We start from the raw sequence: 17,964 nt of genomic DNA, 5'->3' as shown, positions 1-17,964 counted from the left end.
CCACTCACCTATGATTAGCTGCAGCTCTCCATACAAGCATGATGGCTTTCTTCCATATTTTCTGTGCCTGAATAGCTTCTTGATCCTCACTACAGACAGAACTGAAATAGAGACAGATGGTAGGCACAAGTAACAAAATGTCCAATTATTTCTTGTCATCCGTTTGTCCTAGGCCAATAGAAAGGTGACAGATTAAAGGGGGCTGGTATGTGGCATAGCCGATAAAACCATGCCTGCAATGCTGGCATCTGATATGGGATCCAATTCTGATCCACATCCCTGGTAATGTGCCTGATGAAGTAGTGGAAGGTCTAAGTATTTGGGCTCCTGTGATGACACAGGACCTGGTCCAGCTACGGTTGTAGCCATTTGGGAAGTGAAACAGCATACCAAAGATTCTTATGCCTCTGTTCCCAGAACTCTGCTTTTCAAATAAATAATACCAAATTTTTAAAAAGTAAATAAAATATTTTCTCCTCTCACCTTTACCACCATGTAAAGAATTTTAGATACTCACAACTGTGAAGAAGCAGGGCTGCTTGGGATGGAGTCTGCCAGTGCATGTGACTGCAGTGCAGCGTTGTGTATGCTAAAGCCATCATCACTCTCGCTCACAGGGGGCTCATTATCCATTTCTGACAAATAGCCTTCTCCTTGATCTTCTTCCTTTGGCTCTTCTAGGCTGGCTGCTTCACTGACCCCATCTTCTTCCTCATCCTCACCTGGGGCATCCTTAGACACAGTGTGCACCAGTCAATAAATGCAAGCAAAGCTATTCAGCAAAGCATCATTAAACAGTCTGTCTTTTGGGTTAGATCAACTCTATGGCCTCACTATCTTGACTGATCCCTCTGTCACTTACACTACCCTCTACCTAACAGACACTGACTAAATTAATTCAGAACCTGGACAAAGAGTAAGATCCAGGATCTTTTTAAGGAAGAGAGAAAAAAAAAAAAAGCTACTTACTTAAGACTAAGCTAAGAGGCGTTCCTTCTTTCCCCTTGCTCTTGAGAGGAACTCTGATCCTGGGTACAAAGTTACCAAAAATAGTTTTTATTTCGTGTCTCATTTGATGGAGCAAGCTCACATCGCATTACTTCAAATTTCTTTTATTACTAGGCTAGCAATTCTAAAAAGAAAACTCTGGATGATTCTCTTTGAACAGTCTAAAAAAATTTGGTTTCCTAGAAGTTCTTCCTGGCTCTAACATTCCTATTCACTCCAAATCACTCCAGATACAAAGCTTCTTTGTATACTATTTGCAAAGAAAAGGACTGTGTGACTTTCAGAAAGGAAGCACACTCGGTTATTAGACATTAGGCGTACTCCCATATGCCTGGCTGTCCACTAGAGCTTGTCCCCATGCAACTCCTTACCAGTCTCATCTCAGAGAATAAAGATGTGAGTTTACTGAAATTCAATTAATAAAAGGGAGTGCTATAGGGAAATCTAATGACACGGCAAGAGGAATAAAGAAAAGTCTGAAATACCTTTATCTGGCTTCCAAAAATAGCCCCTGATTCTTCTTTCAATGAGTCTGCAGAGGAGAGAAAGACTACCTGAAGATTTTTCCACCTCAGCCTTCCCCTACTATGGACCGTAATCCCTTGCAGCTCTCCTTTCCATGCTGACCTATTCTACTTCCTGTACTTGCCCACAACCCACAATCCCGTAGAAGCCAAAAGCAAATGATTTTAAGTTAGTTACAGAGTACAGATGTCCTGGCCTTTATTTACCTGACATTTCAAACTTGTGCTGGGACTCTGTCTCTAAGGGATCTTCATTGGGATTTGAGCCATGGGAGGGAGACAACATACTTTCGGGGGATGCCTGAAGATCAAAAAATAAATAAATAAATAAATAAATGAAGAAATAAATAAAAATAAAATAAATAAGTAAGTACTGGTAAAACTCACAATTTCATTTTTCAATAATGAACCTATAAAGGAAATTCCAAATCCTTCTCATAGAATGACTCTAAAGGTCACCTTAAGTAGGACTAGGACAAGTATATATAGAATAGCATCAAACAATGTCAGAACTCAGGAATGCAACAGGAAAACCAAATGCCTAAGCAGTCACTTTTTTCCTATAGCACAACTCTCCATCCTCCCAACCCTCAATCTTATTGAATACCTCTGTCTTCACAGTTGTAAGTGTGGTCTCCTCGCTTTTCCCGCTGGAAACATCTGCTTCAGCAATCTCTCCAGTTGCAATACTCCTGGGTTCTTCATCTAAGTCCTGACTCCTGAGTTCTGGTGGCTCCATACTTGGGGCTGGGACAACTCCAGCTATTTCAGACCCTGAAATGCCTGGATCTGGTTCTGCAGGTTCCACCTTGATCTCAACACTGGGTTCCCTCATGTCCACCAGTTCATGGATTCCCTTGTTTTCTGTTTCCTCAAAGTCCAACCTCTCTTGCTTAACCGTCATTTCTGGTGCAGGGAGAGGTCCTGGTTTGTCCCGTTCCTGCTGAATAGGATGCTCCCAGGGGCCAGGCAGGGACTGGGGATCATCATTCTCTTCACAGAATGACAGTGCTGCTTCCACTGCTGCCACATCCAGTACTTCAGGATGATCATCTACCTGTCCCACAATACACAGACTGTTGAGGTCACAGAAAGAAGCCCAAGTCCCTTAATTTTGTTAGCACTGAATGAGATGGCCTGAATCTGCAGCTTCTCTCTCCATCTTCTCCATGTAGTGGAATCAATCAGTGGACACGCACCTGTCTTATGCAAACCAGTAACACAGGAATGGCTGGGGAGATGACTAGTATGTCAGCACCAAAGGAGTTGTGGAATACAGAAATGGAGGTGGGCAGAAGGAGAATTGTTAAGTAACTGTTACTAAGAGAGGCAGAGAAGAGTGGCCTATGTAGGACCCATGAGAGACTCTCTAGGGCCTTGCTGAATAGTTACCTTGTCCTCAATGATGGCAATGATGTCTCCAACAGTCTCAAAGTCTAGCTCTTCACCTGTGTAAGACACAGCAATATCCATCTTCTCAGCCAGATCTAAATCTTCCTTCCCGTCTATGCTGGGAGGTTTTGATCCGCCAGAGGCCTCTGCTACCCCTGATCGGAAGCACTCTTCTTTGATGGAATTAATAATCATAGAGATTTCGTTGCTATCCATGGAAACAGTCACAGTATGTGGATCTCCCACAGTCTCCATAGGAACACAGGTATCAGGCTGACTCACTGAATAACACAAAGAGAAAAAAAGGTATCTTAGAAGCTTTTTGGTTACCAAGTGACACCCAGTTATCACACCAAAACTGTAGACAGATGTTAAGAACCCACACAGTATAGCAAGATAAAGGTGCAACTGCCTATGGTTTTCTCCTCCCAGTTCTATTTAGAAGGTAAGGTGAGAATTCTCAAGCCTGCTCTTATTTGTGTACTTAGCCTTCTCCCTCCCCTCCTCCAAATACTTCTACGCCCACCTAGCTCTTCTCACATTCTTGATTTTCTAAGGCCAAGGGTAGTATACATATATGGAGAAAAGAACAGATGCATCTGAATGCAGTTGATGCTGTTGGCCATCTTTCTCTAACTGAAGTTCAAGATAACAATCCGGACCTAGTGGTTGCTCAGGGCGTGGGTCAAGGACGCACCTGGAGCTACACTGTCAGGAGTGGAGACAGCCGGAGCAGAGGATGGTGCTGGCAGCGCAGGCATCATGACAATGGTAGCCTGGGACACAGATTCTACAGGGGGTGGCACAAGTTTAACTGGAGGCTCACTGGCAACAGTAGTGAAGGAAGCAAGAGGTGTGGTAAACTGGGTAGGCCCAGCTTCTAAAAGCCGGGAAAGAGTGGGAGCACCTAACAAAGAGGTACACAAAATGATATCAACAAGTAAGCATGTGAATAAGATAGCCACTGTAAGATACAACCAAGAAAAATTTTAGTCTCAAAGAATGAAAGCCAACTCCTGTGAATAAGCTAATTATCCATTTCCTTACTTTTCCTAACTTCACTTCAAGACCTTGTTCCTAAGTAAGAATGAACCAAAGCACTAGAACACACAATGTATAGGAAAAATGGTGGCAACTTTTCTTCAGATAAATGTGAAAAAAATCTTCAAAAACAAAGACAAAAAACATACGGATAAATCTGTTAATTCAACATGCTGTCAACCTCATCATTACATCTATTTGGTACTTCCTACAGAATTTGGCTTTACATTCACTATCTCACCTAATTCTCACCACGTTTATGAAATACATACATTACCATTAATAAAAGAGGTAATTAAGGCTTCAAATTTGCACATCCAAGGTCATAAAACCCACGTGTGGCAGACCTAAAATTCAAGCCCAGTTCATTGGTCCTCAATTTCTTTTTCCTACTCTATAGCTTTTGGTATACCTACAGTCTTTCCACAATTTTACAAACCACACAAAAGTAGTTTCACTATGATTTTTGTCAATATGAGTGCTGTCAATATTTTGAAGATGGAATGGATTTATGCTTATGTTGTTTAACAGGTAGTTTAAAAAAAGGTTACAGAAAGTATCTGAACTTCTAAATCTTATTTGAACTTCTAAATCTAAACAGACAACAGTTTAGCAATGAACTCTAAAACCACGGACAGGCAATGTCAAGTACAGCATCTTAGGAGTACAGGAAAAGTGACTTACCTGAGGCAGCAGGGGACGATGCAACAGTATTGGGTGTTTGCTGTATCTCCCCACCATGCATCATGGGAAGGACCCCGCCTACCTCCAGGAGAACACCTGCACTGTTCAGATGGCCAGAAGCCACAGCCATTTCACTCTCATTGACCTACCAGGGAAGAATAGAAGTGAAGGCTACCCTCAATCTTTCCTTTACTATTATTTCCCAAAAACAAGCTCCAGCAGTCAACCAAACTTTTATGTAAACTAAAACTTAATATCCACAGATAATAACTTAAGATTCAAGGGAAACTCTACACTCTAATATTCACAACTTATTTGCAAGAGTTCTCTGGATAATAATAACCAAAATAATTGTGATTCAGAAACCTCAGGGTTCAAGGACACTATCAACTTATTGTATTTTTTTTAAGTCAACAATTAATTAGAACATCTCTTCCTCTTTGAACTTTTTTTTTTCTTCCATGTTATATTTTAGGTCCCAGGCACTCCCTTCCAAGTACTAAATCACCACAGCTCTCAAACACCCACAGAAGTCTCCATACCAGTCTGGGGCTAGTAGGCAGGAGGCTGCCCTTCTTCAAGAGCTCTGACAGCAGAGGGGAGGGGGGTGGTGTTGCTTTCTGTCCAAGCATCTTTTTCTGGGGTGAATCATCTGTTACTGGGGTCATGGGGGCTTCTAAGGGTGCAGAGCCTGGAGGAAGGGTGTCAGGAATCCCAGGAAACGAGGTGACTGGGGTACTCGGCAAAGTCCCAGGGTTTACCTAAGAGACAACAGAGAACCTTTATCTGACTTCTCAAACTACGGAAGGTTCTACTAATCTGGATGGGTTAGTGTGTCTATCTATTAACTGTATTAGTCCTAAGTGAAATTGCCCAAAAACCCTCTATCCCTCCTGCTCTCAGCCATGTTTCTGTTCCACAATTTCGTCATTCCGTCTTGTTTGCTTCCACCCACCCATTCAAACCTACAATGATCCAACCATTTCATCTGACCTGCCTTTTACAAATCCTTCACTCTCAATATTTACAAGGAAATTTTCCCTTATCAAGAATGCCATGTGCCTAGTGCACCCAGCAAACAATTATTACTATAGTTCTTCACTTATCTCACAAAACCAGTGTCCTTAGATCCAACCTTATCTTGGAGCACAAAAACATGCTAAATTACATCTTTTGTATTCAAATCAAGAGAGGAAGTTTGCCTAAGGATCAAAAGTGGATTCCTCAACACTCATCTTTCTGCTGACTTTGGACCCTTTTTTCATTAATTACAAAGAATGGAAATACACTCACCCCAGAGGTGGCCTCTTCCATAGTAGCTGCAGTCATGTCCCCAAGTGGATAGTCACCTCCTGGGGAGGCAGAATCTATAGGAGATCGGACCATCACAGTGGGTAACCTCCGAGGGGGTGTTTTTACTGCTTGACGGGCTACAATACAAAACAGAGCAACATTAAAATCTTTTTGAGTATGTAAATGAAACTAGGCACAGTCCTGCTTATACACAATAATGCAAAACAGCAATGTGGCATCACCAGAGCACATTAGGAATCTGGATTAGGAAGCTTTCTAATTCTTGTGGAGAAAGATAATTTTTTATCTCAAATTTTCCTTAAGAGCAATTCTTATACTGAAACTCACTGAAACATTAACTATCTCAAAATGTCCTTAGAAAGTACAACAAATCCCCTTCAACATCCTCTTCAGTAATTTTTTCATATTCTGCTCTTAAAAAGGGAAGACTGAGGCTGGTGTGGTATCCTAGTAGCTAAAATCCTCGTCTTCATGTGCCAGGATCCCATATGGGCACCAGTTCATATCCCACTACTCTACTTCCCCTCTAGCTCCCTGCTTGTGGCCTGCGTAAGCAGTAGAGAACAGCTCAAAGCCTCGGGACCCTGCACCTGCATGGGAGACCCAGAAATTCTTGGCTCCTGACTGGCTCGGCAACAGCTGTTGAGGTCACTTTGAGTGAACCAATAATTGGAAAATCTTTCTGTCTCTCCTCTCTGTAAATCTGACTTTCCAATAACAATAAATAAATCTTGAGGGAAAAAAAAGAGAGAAATTATACTGATTCACAACACATATTTGTAGAGCTGGAAACCATTGAGGCTTTTCTTATCTAAATGACTCGGTTATTTGCAGTGTTTTCACAGGCCTTTGACTTTTAAAACCTTATTTATGTTCAATGTTCAACTATGTTCAATTATGTTCAATTATCAAATCCTTATGTCCTGAAAGTCATTTCAGTCTAGTGACATCTGAGCAAACTTAATGTCCAAGGGTTTTTTTTTCTAGGCCATGAAGGAATGTTTATATTCTAGTAAAGGAGAAGAGTAAAGGACAAAGTTTGCAAATAAATTTGTGAGCTGGTAAAACACATTATTACAGAACAGTGTGCAAATGTACACCCCCTGGAATGGCACAAATAATTGGGTCCTGCCAAGATGAGGAAGATCTAGAATGATTTTACACCTAGCTTCAGCCTGGCCTTGTCCCAGGCATTACAGGCATTTAAAAATGAACCCTAAACAGGAGCAGTCTCTCAAATAAACTTTCGTAAGGTTTTAAGGTTATACTGCTACCTGTGAAGCCAGCATACCAAATAAGTACTGGTTCAAGTTCTAATTGCTCCGTTTTTTTTTTTAAAGATTTATTTATTTTTATTACAAACTCAGATATACTGAGAGGAGGAGAGACTGAGAGGAAGATCTTCCATCCGATGATTCACTCCCTAAGTGAGCGCAACAGTTGGTACTGTGCTGATCCGAAGCCAGGAGCCAGGAACCTCCTCCAGGTCTCCCTTGTAGGTGGCAGGGTCCCAAGGCTTTGGGCCGTCCTCCACTGCTTTCCTAGGCCACAAGCAGGGAGCTGGATGGGAAGTGGAGCTGCCGGGATTAGAACCAGCACCCATATGGGATCCTGGGCGCTTTCAAGGTGAGGACTTTAGCCACTAGGCCACTGCACCGGGCCCTACTCCACTTTAAATGCAGCTCCCTGTTAATGCACCAGAGAAGGTGGTGGAAGACGGATGAGGAGTATGGGCCCCTACCACGCACTCCTGATTTCCAGAGTCCTGACTTTAGTCTGACACACCAATAGCTGCTGGAAACTCTATCTCTGCCTCTCCTTCTCTCTTTGCTGTAACTATTTCAAATAAATACTGTTTTTTTTCCTTCAGACTTATTTATTTTTATTGGAAAGGTAAATTTACAGAGAGAAGATAACAGAGAGAAAGATCTTCTGTCTTATGGTTCACTCCCCAAGCAGCCACAACAGCTGCAGCTGTTCCAAAGCCAGGAGCCAAGAGCCTCCTTTGGGTCTCCCATGCAGACAGACACAGGGTCCCAAGGCTTAAGAGTCATCCTCTACCACCCTCCCAGGTCACAAGCAGGGAGCTGGAAAATGGAGCAGCTGGGACACAAACCAGCGTCCATATGGGATCCCTGCACATACAAGATGAGGATTTTGCCACTGGGACATCATATCCAACTTAATAAATAAATCTTAAAGAAAAAAAAAGGTCCAATGTCATTAGCATGTAATACTGTATCCAATTGGTAAGAGATACTAGTTTAGCTTACCCTGATATGCAGCATCTGTAGCCTTCCTTTTTACTTCAGCCTCCTCTTCCTCCAATTTCTTTTTCCTTGAGAAAGAAGGGTTAACAGTAAGTTCTAGCTTCTCTCCAGTTTTCAGTTGCCCTCCAAAGAAAATCTGGACAAGTCAATAATTTCTAGAGAAAAGGTTTAAACAGTACTCCTAAACAATGAAAGTCAGGCAAAATAACTCATTTTTGAGTTAGAAAAGTTATGTTTGCATGCTGAAATGTTTCACTGCGTCCTCATTTAAGAGTTACTCCCCTTTTTGGCCATTAAGTCACTCTCTAGCTTTCTTTTTCCAGAATTGTTCTAAGGTTTAAGGTTTAAAGGGTGGTGGGAAGGGGGGTTAGGACGGGGCATAGAAGACTAGAGGGAATACATATACCTACAAAACTGTATCATGGAAAATAATAACAGAAATAATAACAGAAAGAGGAAAGTGGGAAAGAGGGTGAAAAGAAAGAAGCACAAATGAAGAAACAACACAATACAACCCACATTGCAATGTCATTGCACAGTTCATCCAGTCTGCTATCCATATGTCCAGCTTGAATTAGTTCAGCATCTCTTTTTAGCCGTCTGTAGGAACAGAGAGGTAGATGTAATCCACTATTTAAAATATCGTGACCAGTATTAGAAGTCAGACACTATTTTCTTTCCCAAATATTTGGCATTCTTTTTGATAAGTACCTGTATCTTTCCTGGGTTTCCTTTATCACTTTCTTTAGTTCCTCTACTCGCTCAGCAGTCAGTTTCCGAACAATCACATCTTCAACAGTTTCCACCACTTCTCCCTTCTCTCCTCGTTTCCGTCTATGAGAAAAGATTTTTAAATACTGATACAAAATCACATTTCGTAAGCCAGCATTGTGGCATGATGAGTAAAGCTGTGCCTGCAAAGCCAGCATCCTGTGTGGGTACCAATTCTAGCCCTGGCTGCTTTACTTTAGATCCAGTTCCTTGATAATGTGCCTAGGAAAGCAGCAAAAGATGGCTTGAATACTTGGGTCAACCACGCGGAGTCCCAAATGCAGCTCTGACTCCTGGCTTCAGCCTGGCTCAGCCCCAGCCATGGTGGCTGTTTAGGAAGTGAGCCCGTGGATAAACCATCTCTCTCCCTTCTCCCTAAATTAATATTTAAAAATTCACATTTACATAAGGGTGTATTTGTTTTCACTGCTACTTGCTTTCTTTCACCTTTTCGAGCACTTAATCACAGATGATTTCTGCAATTCCTTCCCACCACCCAATAGTAAAATATAAACCAGATATCCTCAGTATACACTCTCGACTAAAGGACCTGGAAGTTGAGTATCTAGCTTTATACTCACTTTGGAGTTTCAGTGGTCTCCAGAAGCTCTGAATACTGGGAAGCACAATGCTGCGGGAAAACAGGTAAAACATAATAAACAACCTTGGAAATCAGTGAACATTCGAAGTTACAACAAATTAAGGCAGCCAGGATAGCTACATGTGATTTCAGTGGTTTCTAGGAGGGCAATTACTCTGCAATCAAATTAGGTCAAAATAATCAAAACCACGGCATAAAAGGGAATCCTCTGGCCTGGAAAGTCAACTTTTAGCCAATATTTACAGTGACTATCAACTAAGTGATTACCACTTGCAAGGCTCCGTGCTAAATGCTATACTTGTACCTACATTACGTCAATTAACTTCATGAAGTTGCTGAAGCAACTATTTCATACAAGAAAAAACTGAGGATCACAGTCCAAAGACTAGGTACAGACATACCTGACCCAGATCTAACTCCTAAGCTTCAGTTACTGATATGCTAACAAGTCTGTGACATGAGCATACATAGATTCTAATGGTAGATAAAATCAAAAGGCATTCTCCATCATTCTCCCAACTTCATGTCATAAAAGGTATGTAATCAAAAGGCCTGTGATTCACACTGTAGCACAGTGAACTAAGCTGCTGCCTACAAAGCTGGCACCTCAAACTACAGCCAAGGTTTAAGTCCTGGGCACTCTACTTCCAAACCTCCTACCTGCTAATGTACCTGGGAAGTACTTGGACCCCTGCCACCCGTAAGGAAGAGCTAGACTGAGTCCCCTACTCACAGCTTCAGCCACTGTGGCCATTTGCAAAGTGAAACAATTGTTCAAAGATCTGTTTCTCCCTAACTCAACACTACGCTTTTCAAAGACTCTTTAAAAATATAGTATTTTCTCATGCCCAGCGTGTTAGCTCAGTGGCCAAATCCTCCCCTTACATGCGCCAGTATCCCATATAGGTGGCAGGTCATGTCTCAGCTGCTCCACTTCCCATCCAGCTCCCTGCTTGTGGCCTGGGAAAGCAGTTGAGGACGGCCCAAAGCCTTAGGACCCTATATCCACGAGGGAGACCCAGAAGAAGCTCCTGGCTCATGGCTTTAGTTGGGCTCAGTTCCAGCCATTGCAGTCAGTTGGGGAGTGAACAAGCATATGGAAAGACATTTCTCTCTGTAAATCTGCCTTTCCAATAAAAATAAATAAGTATTTAGAGAAAAATGTTTTAAAACACAGAGCCTAACAGAGATTCTATTTCATGGACCAAAGACTGCTCTCACAGAGCACTTGTAGTGCTATCAAGAAGTTGCTGCTTGGGCCCAGCAGCGTAGCCTAGCAGTTAAAATCCTGCCCTTAAACGCACTGGGATCCCATATGGGTGGTGGTTCTAATTCCAGCAGCTCCACTTCCCATCCAGCTCCCTGCTTGTGGCCTAGGAAAGCAGTGGAGGACAACTCAAAGCATTGGGACCCTGCACCCGCGTGGGAGACCCGGAAGAGGTTCCAGGTTACCGGCTTCAGATCAGCGCAGTACTGGCCGTTGCAGTTACTTGGGGAGTGAATCATTATACGGAAGATCTTCCTCTCAGTCTCTCCTCTTCTCTGTATATCTGACTTTGTAATAAAAATAAATTAATTAATTAAAAAAAAAAGAAGTTGCTGCTTGCATTGCTAATAACCATATAAGAATGCTGATTCTGATTTTGCCTCTTTTTGGGAATGTGCCTAGGAAGGCAACAAATACAGCCCATGAGCTTGGATCCCTGCCAATCATGTGGGAGACCTGGATGGAGTTCCCAGAACCTAGCTGACATGGGGCTGGTCTAGCACTGGATATTACAGTCATTTAGGGATTGAACCAGAGTATGGAAAATCTGTCTCCTTTCTTCTCTGCTGCTCTGTTTTTCAAATAAAGAAAACACTTTAAAAAAATGTATTTGTTTGAGAACTTACTTTTTGTGAAAACCAGTCTGGAGGACGGCCAGGTTCTGCAAAGGGTTTGATTGCTCTGCTAACTGATACCCTACAAAATGAGAAAAACCTTATTAAACACTAAATCAAAAAAGCAGCGGTCAGGGAAGAGAGAAGTATGCTGAGAGCTCAAGACATGGATTTCAAAGGTTAAAATAAAAAAAACTACTACTTCTGAGGCATATGTGCCAACTACTTAAGGTTCCTGTGCCCCATATCAGAGTACCTTGGTTTGATATACCACTACAGTTCTTGGCTCCAGGTTCCTACAAATGCAGACCCTGGTAATCAGCAGAGATGGATCATATAATTGAATTTTCTGTACATATGGAAAACACAGGTTGTGTTCCCATTCCTGACTGTGGCTCAGTTGAGTTTCACATGGTCCAGGCAATTGGGGAGCAAACCAACAGATAAATGATCTGTCTTTGCCTCTCAAATAAATAAAATTTAAAGCTTTACCATTGGTAATAGGTAATTACAGAAAATGAGAAGTCTTTTCATGGGAACAGTTTTCATGGATGAACTAAAGAGAGCCTCCTGGGCCCAGCAGCTGAAGTCTTAGAGTTGCACGCGCCTAGAATCCCATATGGGCACCAGTTTGTGTCCCAGTGGCTCCACTTCCCATCCAGCTCCCTGCTTGTGGCCTGGGAAAGCAGTCAAGGATGGCCCTGTACTCATGTGGGAGACCTGGAAGAAACCCTGGGCTCCTGGCTTCAGATTGGTTCAGCTATGGCCGTTTGCAGCCACTTGGAGAATGAATCAGTGGATGGAAGGTCTTCCTCTCTGTATATCTGACTCTCTAATAAAAACAAAATAAATCTTACCAGAAAAAAAGAGAGAGAGAGAGAGAGAGAGAGAGAGAGCGAGCTTCCTAAGCTGTTACTTCTGTTCATCTGAGGAAATATTCTTTGGTTGCCTTTGCTCTAGTTTGGTTCTTCTAAAAAAGATCAGCCTGGGTAAAATGCTGTGGTACAGTGAGTTGTTACTTGTGAAGCTAATACCACATATCCGTGAACGGGTTTGAATTCCAACTGTACTGTCGTCAATCCTGCTTCTTGTTAATGTCAAAGCAGCAAAACGCAGCACAAGTGTTTGGGCTACTGCTACTATATTGTAGAAAAGAATGGAGTTCCTGGCTCCTAAATTCAGCCTTGCTCATACCATGGCTATTAAGCCATTTTGGGAGTGAACCAGTGAATGGAAGATCTTCCTCTCAGTCTCTCCTCCTCTCAGTATATCTGAGTTTGTAATAAAAATAAATAAATCTTTAAAAAAAAAGGTACAGAGGGTTAAACTTTTGCCTGTAACACAGAGGCAGAGCAGATGTCAGCACCACAAGCTGAGGCTACCACATCACAACTCCAGTCACAAAGCTTCATGATCTCAAGGAGCCAATTTTTAAAACTTGTTTTTGGATAATGGTATCTAACAGCTCTTTTCCCTTAAAAAACATTTACTTTAAAACAATAAAATTTTACCCATATTACTTCATTTTTTATCTCACATGAAAAGGTCTGAATGGACAAAAGATTACAATGGTCTTTGAGGAGCGGGCACTGTGGTACAGCAGGTAAAGTCACTGTACTGATTTAGTTCCAGCTGCTCTACTTTTGATCTAGCTCGCTACATGTGCCTGGGAAAAACAGCAGAGAAAGGGTAAAGTGGTCAAACTCATGCATTCATGTGAGAGCTGGGCAGACTGTCATGAGCTCCTGGCATTAGCCTGGGCCAGCCCTAGCCACTGTGGAGTAATTCTAGGGAGTAAAACAACGTCTCTCCTTTGTAAATCTTTTTTTTTTTTTTTAAGATTTATTTTTATTGGAAAATCAGTTAAACAGAGAGGAGAAACTTAGAGAAATATCTTCTGTCCGATGATTCACTCCCCAAACAGCTGCAACCACTGCAGCTGAGCCAATTCGAAGCCAGGAGCCAGGAGCTTCTTCCAGGTCTCCCATGTGGGTATAGGATCCCAAGGCTTTGGGCCATCTTCTACTGCTTGCCCAGGCCACAAGTAGGGAGCTGGATGGGAAGCAGGGCCACCAGGATTAGAACTGTCCACAATATGAGATCCCAGTGTATTCAGGGCAAGGACTTTAACCACTGCACTATGGCACCAGGCCCTCTCCTTTGTAACTCTTTCAAACAAATGTATAGATCATAAGAAAAAAAAAGTTGACAGCATACAGCCCAGACAGTCCACTCTGAATAGAACTAAAAATACTGGGCCTGACATGAGGCTCAATTGGCTAATCCTCTTATAAGTGCCAGGGTCTCATATGGATTCTAGTTCATATACTGCATGCTCCACTTTGGGATCCTGCACTCACATGCGCAACCTAAAGTAGCTCTGGCAGTTGCAGCCATTTGGGGAGTGAACCATTAGATAAAAAAATTCTCTTCTTCTGTAAATCTTTTTTTTTTTTTTTAAGATCTATTTATTTTTATTGTAAAGCAGGATATACAGAGGAGGAGAGACAGAGAGGAAGACCTTCTGTCCGATGGTTCACTCCCCAAGTGGCCACAGTGGCTGGAACTGAGCCAGTCCGAAGCCAGGAGCCAGGAGCTTCCTCTGGGTTGCAGAGTCCCAAAGCTTTGGACTGTCCTCGACTGCTTTCCCAGGCAACAGGCAGGGAGCTAGAAGGGAAGTGGGGCTGCCGAGACACAAACTGGCACTCATATGGGATACAGGCGTGTTCAAGGTGAGGACTTTAGCAGCTACACTATGGTGCCGGGCCCGCAAATCTATCTTTCAACTGAACATAAATAACTCTTTAATAGTAACAACGAGAAAACACAAATGTTCATAGCACCATTATTTTTTTTTTTTTTAAGATTTATTTTATTTTTTTATTACAAAGTCAGATGTACTGAGAGGAGGAGAGATAGAGAGGAAGTGGAGCTGCCGGGATTAGAACCAGTGGCCATACGGGATCAAGGCGAGGACCCTAGCCACTAGGCCACGCTGCCGAGCCCAGCACCATTATTTGTAAAGTCTAAGATGTGAAAACAATCCAAGTTTTCCTGAAGGGAATAAACCAAAAATGTAGTACAGTCAGTGCTCAGAAAGCATAAACTCTACAAATACAGATTCAAACAACCTCGAGTTGTTTGGGGGCAATGAGTCCATGTGAACAAGTGCAGACTTTTCCTTTCAATATTTCCTATTGAATACAATATAGCACCTATCTATATAACATTACATAAGGGAGTTTGGCAGGGAACCCCAAGGACATAAAAGCATGACCGTTTAGGTATAAAAGGGAATGAAATCCTGATGTAAGTAACATATGATTAAACCTTAACAATGCTGTGGTAAAAGATTAAAAACTCAGTCACAGGGTGGAGGGTGGAAGGGGAAAGTCCTGAGCCAAAGGAACCATAGCATAAAAGATAAAGAAATAAAAATTAGTCACAGAACACCAGATATTATATATGGTATGATTCTGCTAATAAAAAAGGTTCAGAATAGGTAAATCTTATCTGGACAGAAATAAAATGAGTGTGTGCTAACAGGAGGATAAAGGGGAGAATGAGAGGTTATAGCCCAGGCACAGGGTTATTTTTAGGGAAAAGGAAAATGTTGTAAAATCATTTTGTTATGACAATTCTATGAGTATAATAAAAACCACTGAATTGTTCACAATAAGCAAGTTTTATGATGAGTTGTACCTCAGTAGTTATTTAAAAAAATACTACCTAAATGGCCCAGCGCGATAGCCGAGCAGGCAACATCTTCGACTTGCACACACCGGATCTCATATGGGCACCAGTTCTAATCCCTGTACCCCGCTTCCCATTCAGCTCCCTGCTTGTAGCCTGCGAGGGTAGTCCAGGACGGCCCAAAGTTTTGGGACTCTGCACCTGTGTGGGAAACCCAGAAGAGGCTCCAGGCTTCTGGCTTAAGATCTCCTCAGCTCCAGCCATTGCAGCCCTTGGGAAGTGAATCAACAGATGGAAGATCTTCCTCTCTGTAGATCTGACTTTCTGATAAAAATAACACCTTTTAAAAAAATACTACCTGGGCCCGGCGGCGTGGCCTAGCGACTAAAGTCCTCGCCTTGAAAGCCCCGGGATCCCATATGGGTGCCGATTCTAATCCCGGCGGCTCCACTTCCCATCCAGCTCCCTGCCTGTGGCCTAGGAAAGCAGTTGAGGACGGCCCAATGCTTTGGGACACTGCACCCGCGTGGGAGGCCCGGAGGAGGTTCCGGGTTCCCAGCATCACCGGCCCGTTGCGGCTCACTTGGGGAGTGAATCATCGGACGGAGGATCTTCCTCTCTGCCTCTCCTCCTCTCTGTATATCTGGCTGTAATAAAACGAATAAATCTTAAAAAAAAAAAATACTACCTAAAATAATATTGGGGAAATCAGAGGGGGAGAGGAATGCAGAGGGGATTCCTAAGGCTGTGGAACTGTACCATAAAAATACAAAAGTAAGGACCAGTGCCATGGCATAGCAGCTGAAGTCCTCACCTTGAACACGCCTGTATCCCATATGAGTGCCAGTTTGTGTCTCGGCAGCCCCACTTCCCTTCTAGCTCCCTGCCTGTTGCCTGGGAAAGCAGTCGAGGACAGTCCAAAGCTTTGGGACTCTGCAACCCAGAAGAAGCTCCTGGCTCCTGGCTTCGGACTGGCTCAGTTCCAGCCACTGTGGCCACTTGGGGAGTGAACCATCGGACAGAAGGTCTTCCTCTCTGTCTCTCCTTCCCACTCTCTCTCTATATATCTGACTTTCCAATAAAAATAAACAAATGGTAAACTACAAAAAAACCAAAACAAAAGTTTAAAAAAAATTACTACTTAAAGGTTAATATTACTAGGAATTCAGAAATGTGAAAAACAAATCCCCAACAGTCCCCAACATCCAGGAGAGCAGCTCTCCCTGACATCTTACCAATTTTGATCGCCACTCCTCATGACAGAAGAGGCTAGACACAGCTTCTCTCGGATGGACCACGGCTCCGTAGGACCAGTACTCAGCAGCTTGTGTTCTGAAAGGAAACAAGGCTTAGAGACAACCGCTCGAACCATAGCTTTAAGTGCCAAAGAAAAGACTAAAACCCCATACAAAACATTTTGCGTTGCTGCAGTAAAGTAAGAGACTATCAACCAATCTTTTATTTTCTCACCACTGGAAGTGGCACCTGTTCCATTCCTTACATTGGAATTATAGAGTATTTCTTCAAACGCTATAACTAAAGCTGTTTTAACAAAAAAAAAAAAAAAAAAAGGAAGGAGAAAAACGGACCACCAGTTTTAAGATGAAGCCATTCTATCAAAATACTTAAAGATTCCCAACGTGAAGGGAAGCCTATGTCAGGCTCCGGGGCGGCCAACCGCTCCCCTGCCCCGCCTACCCAACGGCTTAGAGGCAAGAAACGCTACTTCCTCAGCGGCGGAGGAAGCCCGCGGTCAAACCACCCATTTCCGCCGCCCACCAACCGTTCCTCAGACGCCGAGCCGCTGCTCGAGCGCGGCCACACCCCCACGGGGCTCACAGCAGCTCCTCGTCCGCACCCCCGGCTTTTCAAACTGCCTCGCTCCTATTCCTGTGGAGCTCACGGCTTACACGGCACGTCCTCACTAAGCTCGTTTTCTCGAACCTCTGGCTCCGTAAGACACAAGACCCTAGACTAACGGACCCTCGAACGCTCCTTCTTCACCACACTACCGAGCCCAGGTCTCTCAACGCTGTGAGCTTTCGGGCAACCCACTTTTCCCGCTGTCTAAACGCGGTGCTAAACCCCGGCTTCACAGAGGCCTTCTAAACAAAAGCCGACAAGACACTCACTGCCTGTCCCTGTCGCCATCTTGGCCCCGACGTCGTCCAACTTCTGAGGGGAGGCCGTGCGAGAAGCCCGGTCCCAGGGAACTCTGGGAAATAGAGTGCAGGCGTTGGTTCGCGTTGCCTCCTGGGAAACGTAGTGTTCCCTTCGACGACCTCTGAACCCGTTATCTGTGAATACCTGGGAACGACTGTTACTTAAAAAAAAAATAGGATGGCGACGTAAAGCTCAGGACTTAGGGACAAAATGAATAGCGTTCAAAGAGAGTCAGGAATCCCAAGTCAACTCGGCGACGGTTGGTAACCCGGACCCACTTGTGCGTGAGAGTTCAACCTTCAGTCAACGGCTTCCCCCCAGTCCCCGCCTCCTTCCCTCACGCTGACTGGCAGCGGCAGGCTTCGCGAGCCGATTGGCCGGACGGGCGGCAGCGCGCAGTTTAAAACATTGTATCGGGGACAAAGCTGCTCCTCGTGGGCGGAGCTCAGCCTTGGGGCAGCTCGGGACCAGATTCTGCCGCGGGGTCTTTGCTGGGATCCGAGCGGGAGACGAACGTCACGACCTCCGGGCAGTTGCTGGCCCGCTCCAGCCGGCTCACCGGCGCCTGCCCGCGAGGCACAGACTTCTAGAACGCCGAGAAACATCTCGTCTGACCGTCCTC

At 43.7% G+C, this 17,964-nt stretch overlaps 1 protein-coding gene across 8 annotated transcripts in view; it reads right to left on the bottom strand.

Moving 5' to 3' along the window:
* Positions 1–17,621, bottom strand: part of BRD8 (bromodomain containing 8) — a 42,089-nt gene extending 24,468 nt beyond the window's left edge. For 2 of the 8 annotated variants that reach the window (XM_058677250.1, XM_004586444.3), the window contains exons 1-17: positions 17,312–17,621; positions 16,415–16,511; positions 11,499–11,568; positions 9,586–9,635; positions 8,945–9,067; positions 8,753–8,833; positions 8,237–8,301; positions 5,943–6,079; positions 5,192–5,410; positions 4,650–4,794; positions 3,622–3,831; positions 2,925–3,205; positions 2,140–2,589; positions 1,740–1,833; positions 1,494–1,540; positions 518–732; positions 9–101 (exon numbers count right to left, since the gene is read on the bottom strand). In XM_058677250.1, the coding sequence (XP_058533233.1) occupies positions 9–101; positions 518–732; positions 1,494–1,540; positions 1,740–1,833; positions 2,140–2,589; positions 2,925–3,205; positions 3,622–3,831; positions 4,650–4,794; positions 5,192–5,410; positions 5,943–6,079; positions 8,237–8,301; positions 8,753–8,833; positions 8,945–9,067; positions 9,586–9,635; positions 11,499–11,568; positions 16,415–16,511; positions 17,312–17,330 (2,396 nt within the window). In that variant the 5' untranslated portion in view covers positions 17,331–17,621. Of the gene's footprint in view, positions 1–8; positions 102–517; positions 733–969; positions 1,028–1,493; positions 1,541–1,739; positions 1,834–2,139; positions 2,590–2,924; positions 3,206–3,621; positions 3,832–4,649; positions 4,795–5,191; positions 5,411–5,942; positions 6,080–8,236; positions 8,302–8,752; positions 8,834–8,944; positions 9,068–9,585; positions 9,636–11,498; positions 11,569–16,414; positions 16,512–16,877; positions 16,952–17,311 lie in introns of those variants that run through there. The other 6 variants (XM_058677253.1, XM_058677252.1, XM_058677251.1 and 3 more) reach the window with 6 other exon arrangements.
* Between the last annotated feature and the right edge of the window lie 343 nt (positions 17,622–17,964).

The sequence above is a fragment of the Ochotona princeps genome, chromosome 19, assembly GCF_030435755.1.
Source record: "Ochotona princeps isolate mOchPri1 chromosome 19, mOchPri1.hap1, whole genome shotgun sequence".
NCBI classification, from domain to species: domain Eukaryota; kingdom Metazoa; phylum Chordata; class Mammalia; order Lagomorpha; family Ochotonidae; genus Ochotona; species Ochotona princeps.
Note: the sequence above shows the minus strand (reverse complement) of the source record. Positions and strands in the feature narration are given on the sequence as shown.